The sequence below is a fragment of the Mobula hypostoma genome, chromosome 1 (genome assembly GCF_963921235.1).
Source record: "Mobula hypostoma chromosome 1, sMobHyp1.1, whole genome shotgun sequence".
Classification (NCBI taxonomy): Eukaryota; Metazoa; Chordata; class Chondrichthyes; order Myliobatiformes; family Myliobatidae; genus Mobula; species Mobula hypostoma.
This window is the reverse complement of record NC_086097.1, coordinates 127,799,282-127,805,281: the sequence shown is the minus strand read 5'-3', so window position 1 is coordinate 127,805,281 and position 6,000 is coordinate 127,799,282. Positions and strand designations below refer to the sequence as shown.

Below are 6,000 nucleotides of genomic sequence, written 5' to 3'. Positions count from 1 at the left end.
CACACTTTCCAGACCGACCATACAGGCCCTGTCCCAGGGGGTAGACTATGCAGCGCTGGCAGAGGCACAGCAGGCAGACACTGAGATCCCCAGTTACAGGACTGCAGTCTCCGGTTTGCAGCTCCAAGACTTCCCCGTAGGCCCAGGTGAGAGGACCCTACTATGTGACGTAGCTACCGGCCAACCCCGCCCCGTCGTCCCAGCAGCCTGGCGCCGGCGGGTTTTCGAATCCATTCACAACTTAGCGCACCCCTCCATCAGGACAACCGTCCGGCTGGTCGGCAACAGGTTCGTGTGGCATGGACTTCGTAAACAGGTCAGTGAATGGGCCAAAACGTGCATGCAGTGCCAAACGGCCAAGGTGCAGCGGCACACCAAGGTTCCACCGCAGCGGTTCGAACCCACCCGCCGGAGGTTCGACCACATCCATGTGGATATCGTGGGGCCCCTGCCAGTGTCGCGAAGAGCGTGGTACGTCCTAACTATGATAGACCGGTTCACCAGATGGCCAGAGGCAGTCCCGCTCACCGACACCACCTCTAAATCCTGCGCCCGAGCACTGATCGCAACCTGGGTAGCCCGCTTCGGGGTACCAGCCCACATTACCTCCAACAGAGGCATCCAGTTCACCTCCAGCCTGTGGTCAGCTATGGCCAACCTTTTAGGAACACAGCTACACCACACAACTGCCTACCAACCACAGTCGAACGGACTAGTGGAGCATTTCCACCGTCACCTGAAGTTGGCTCTCATGGCCCGCCTGGAAGGGCCTAACTGGGTGGACGAACTTCCCTGGGTCCTGCTCGGAATCCACACGGAGCCCAAGGAGGATCTGCACACCTTATCGGCCGAGTTGGTGTACGGCGCGCCCCTGGTCGTCCCAGGAGAGTTCATACCAGCCCCAAGGGAGTAAGAGGAAGAACCCACAGCAGTCCTGGACAGACTACGTGAGAGGGCTCGGTAACCTGGCCCCCATACCCACTTCACAGCGCGGACAGAGCCTGACCTGCGTACCCAAAGACCTGCAGAACTGTAAGTTTCTTTTTGTATGACAGGGCGGACACCGGACACCGCTACAGCGGCCCTACGAGGAGCCGTTTAAGGTGATCAGGAACAACGGGTCCACATTCATGCTGGGCATTGGGGGGAGAGAGGAGGTTTTCACGGTGGACCGACTCAAACTGGCCCATGTGGACCTTGCGCAGCCGGTCCGGGCTCAGGCACCGCGGCGCAGGGGCAGACCTCCGAAACAGAGGCCCATCCAGACTGTGGACATTGGGGGATGTATCTCCGGTTCTGGGGGGGGGCGGTTTATGTGGCGACCCACTTTCTAGCACACACGAACCGGCTCACGAAACAGTGCGCGCCGGCAGAGAGGCCGGCCCCAAAAAGGGCGCCAGGCCATCTTCACCAGTAGGGGGAAAATCCCACGCGCAGAAAGGGTCTGCGATTATGCATTCCCCAGAGCAGACCTGCCCAGGGAGGGCGGGAATGGGAAGGCTTTAAAGCAGGCCGCGAAGTTTGAATACATCTCTTTTATCGCAACTCCAACTCCCCGGCTCCGTGTGGTTATTCTAGCACTGTGTGTAGCACACCGCTACAATATCTTTTTATTTTTGTCAGTTGAAATGCCCACCCATTGTAAATATGTAGCACCATTTGCCCACACCCCAAAACATTGTTGAAACTTATTTAATCACCTGTTGTTATTTTTGTGCTGCAGTGGTATGAAACCTCAGTGGATTTGTGTTCAGTGCACTTCTTTTGGGATTCATCCAAGAGAGAATCTTTCAAAATTCCTGCTTATTATTTCGAGCAAGATCTTTTACATCACCAACTCTGGTAACTGTGGCTCTTCCAAAGTTAAAACTGTATAACCCACAGCCACATTGTATTGGTTATTTGGTGTGATTATGGGGTGTTAATCAAACATAGTGTGTGGTTACAGCTGCACCCCATTTAGGTATGTGCACAGCATTCCATCACATTCCTGACATACGCCTTCTGCTGGTGGAAAGCCCTCATGGAATTAGAACATGAAAAATACTCAATCTTTTCCCTGCTCAATTTTAAACTATTAATGTGGTGGGCATAATTAAAATTCTGCTTGATGAACAAAGATGTTAATGATGGGATTCATGAAATATCAAGTGGAGATGGTAAATTCTCCCCTGTTGGAGATAGTCATTTCCAGGCAAATCTGAAATGGACATTAGGAAGGGTATGTTAAAGGGATCATCAAATGTGGTTCCATGGGATGCACTAAAAAACAAAATAAGAACCAATCAGACATGAATGCCAGCAACAGCTTCAATGAATTCCCACAAAACAGTGTGAGGGGATAAAAAGAAATCCAAAATGGTGTAGCAAATTGGATCTAAAATTAGTTCAGAGGCAGAAAGCAAATGGAAATAACTGGTGATTTTTAATGACTGAAAAGCTGTTACTGATGAGGTTCTACAAGGGTCAGTGTTTTGTCCCTCATTTGTGTTTTCTTAATTAACCTAAAGGTAGGGGCAAAGAAGTAGCTTACTTACAATAAATTTGGCTGAGCTTAACCAAGAAGACAAAAGTTTTTGACTTCAGGACATAGCTTTGTTCAGTTGGAAGAGAATTAGGAATGAATTTTAAGAGATTAAACTTGTCAAGGGAAGATACAAAAAATGCAAGATGTTAAGAAATGTAAAGGATGGAAGGATTCTCAGCTTACTTGGATGAGGTTGTTAAAATGGCTCTGTGGCTGCTTTCTTCTTATTGGTCAAAACAACAATATAAGAGAGAGTTGAGTGAACTTGGCCTTTTCTCCTTGGAGCGGCAAAGGATGAGAGGTGATCTGATAGAGGAGTAAAATGATGAGAGGCATTGATCATGTGGATAGTCAGAGGCTTTTTCCCAGGGTTGAAATGGTTGCCACAAGAGAACACATGTTTAAGGTGCTGGGGAGTAGGTAACGAGGAGATGTCAGGGGTAAGTTTTTTACTCAGAGAGTGGTGAGTTGTGGAATGGGCTGCCGGCAATGGTGGTGGAGGCGGATGCAATAGGGTCTTCTAAGAGACTTTTGGATAGGTACATGGAGCTTAGGAAAATAGAGGGCTATGGGTAAGCCTAGTAATTTCTAAGGTAGGGACATGTTTGGCACAGCTTTGTGGGCCGAATGGCCTGTATTGTGTTGTAGGTTTTCTATGTTTCTATAAACTAGAATTGTATATTTGTCATGTCAAAGTATAAGCACCACCCGCAATTCTGGTCAGATTACAGAAAATCAGTGAAAGTATGGGGAAGATTTGAGATTAACAGCAGGCTTGGAATTTTTTTAGTTGCAAAATTGCTTTTGTACTGTGGGTCTTCTTTTTTTGGCTACATCAGGTTGGTTGTCCTAATTTCCAGCATCGCCAAGTGAAGGCGGGGCCAGCTCCTTTTACTTGGTGGGGCGATTTTGATTAACTCTACAGACAGAAAGAACACGGTGTGTAGATCATTCATTGTGTCCGTGCAAACCAACCATAGCCTAGCACCCTGTTTTAAGTTCAAGTTTGCACTCCCGACTTCTGCAGAATTGTTGACACTTTTGCCTGCCGCAAACGGTGAAGTTTAGACTACCCAGTTGTCTCTGAGCCTGAAATGCATTACACATCAACACGCCATACGTCTGCACTCAGGGACACGTGTCACTAAATCCTTTAGCAGCAATGAGCGCCAGTGCCTTTTTGACCGTGCAGGAGGGTGGGATAGGGAAATCATAGCAAGAGCCACTCGAAGTGCCGTCACTAGCCGGGTGCTGCGCAGGCGCAAAGGCAGGCCACCTTGGATTTTTCACCCTGCCCGGGTAGGGAGGTAGACAGCAGCGCATGCGCGGTGTGCCGATGCCGTAACCCTGCCCATTGACTGCTGGCAGGTAGCGAGATACCGGCAACAACAACTAGTACTACTACTACTATACTAGTGTTGTCAGTGCGAAGGACGGTTGCCGGATTCATTCATGATGCGGCGGTGAGGCTGCGGCATTGACTTGACTTCTCTTGCGGTTTGTTCGCGGCAGCTCTGAGCCTGAGGCCTGCGACTGGCGGCGGGACCGACCGGTTGATAGAGATGAACGGCTCCAGGAAATATATCTCCATCAGTGTCCCCGATGCGCCCGATTCCATGTCCCCGCACATCAAGTCGGCGGAACAGCTGCGAGTGATCGGCTTCAATCTGGGTGACTGTTCCAGGTCTATGCAGTTCGCCATTTGTGTGACCGGAGTCTTCGTCTTCTATCTCGTGTATGGATACCTGCAGGTCATTGCCAAGTTCTATGCACAAATGCCGCTTGCTCTTCAGTACAAGCCTACCCCGTGTTTTTGCAGGCCGGGGTGGATTGTGCTTATTGCATTGCTCTGCACTACACACAATTACATTCGCATTTAACGTCCCTTCTCTTGATTCCTAGGAGCTCATTTTCTCACTGGAAGGCTTCAAACCCTTCGGCTGGTACCTAACTCTGGTGCAGTTTGCTTTTTATTCCACGTTTGGACTGGTCGAGCTCCAGTTCACGCAGGACAAGAGGAGGAGGTATTTGTTCGGTTGTTACTATGATAGTCCCTCATTGCAATTTTAGTCTGCAGACGTAAAACAACGCGCATTTAGAACCCGGAAGTTGGGTTTTAAACTGGTTTGGTTTACCGTGTCGTATGACTATTCATGTAACAGTTCAAATTATTTTTAGTCAAGCATTTTTTAATTCTATCATAGTATTGATAGACCGAATAATGTCTTTCCATCCTGTTGCCATTCTGCAAGACATGTTACAGGTTCAGTGGTTAGATGGTATCCTAATATAACGCATTGAATAATAAATTAAGCACCCCTTATCTGAAATGCTTGGGGTCAGAAGTTTCTATATTTATATATAAATAAAACAGTAAAAATCATTACATACCGTTAGAATAATGAAATGTTAGTATGTGCAGAGTAACAAAAGCAACACAGCAGCATCAGGAAAATATCTGAATCAGCTGTTGAACACTGTAAACAACTGCAGGCTTTCAGTCTCCATCTACCGTTCTGCGTTTTGAAGAAAGGGTTTCAGTACATTGTATTTGCATTTTAGTTTGTTTATATCCCTCATATAAAATCAGCATTGTAGATTTTTTCTAGTGCTCGAGATCAGCAGAAGCTTTAAGAATTTTATGTTGTGCCTTTTCTTAAATTTCTGCAACCAGCCTGCTGAATATTCACAATTGCCTTCAATTTTCAGTTAATCGTGATAGATCTTTGCTTGTTTCATGATCAGCATACCTTTTAAGTGGCATATGTTCACCCACCACTGACAGTACATGATTGGGGATCTTCATTTTTTACTTATGTGGGGTCATCTCTCAGATCCCTGAGAGCCTTCCCAGCATCTTGTGGAATTTTCCATTTGTAATGTCGTGTCAGCGCTCAAAAAAAGATTTGAGGTTTTTTGGATTTCAGATAAGGAGTACTCAACCTGTGCTAGTTCAAAGTAAACTTTATTATCACCTTATACTACCCTGAGATTCATTTTCTTGAGGGTATACTCAAGCAAATCTATAGAATAGCAGCTATGTCAGGTTTAATGAAAGATAAATCAGAGTGCAGAAGACAACAAACTGCAAATGCAAATATAAATAAATAACCAACAAGAATATGAGATAAAGAGTTCTTAAAGTGAGATCATTGGTTGTGGAAACATTTCAATGATGAGGCAAGTGATCCCCTTTTGTTCAAGAGCCTGATGATTGAGGGGTATTAACTCTTATTGAACCTGGTGATGCAAGTCCTAAGGCTCTTGTACCTTCTACCTGATGGCAACAGAAAAAAGAGAGCATGGCATGGGTGGTGGGAATCTCTGATGATAGATGCTGCTTTCCTCCGGCAGCGTTTCATGTAGATATGTGTAATGGTTGGGAGGACTTTACCCATGATGTACTGGGCCTCATACACCACCTTTTGTAGGATTTTCCATTCAAAGGCATTGGTGTTTCTGTACCAGGCTAT

At 46.7% G+C, this 6,000-nt stretch overlaps 1 protein-coding gene across 1 annotated transcript in view; it reads left to right on the top strand.

Annotated features, from left to right (window-relative positions):
* Nucleotides 1-3,851: 3,851 nt before the first annotated feature.
* Nucleotides 3,852-6,000, top strand: part of slc35b3 (solute carrier family 35 member B3) — a 55,809-nt gene continuing 53,660 nt past the window's right edge. The window contains exons 1-2 of the mRNA XM_063055638.1: nucleotides 3,852-4,278; nucleotides 4,430-4,551. Of these exons, the coding sequence (XP_062911708.1) occupies nucleotides 4,090-4,278; nucleotides 4,430-4,551 (311 nt within the window). The 5' untranslated portion in view covers nucleotides 3,852-4,089. The remainder of the gene's footprint in view (nucleotides 4,279-4,429; nucleotides 4,552-6,000) is intronic.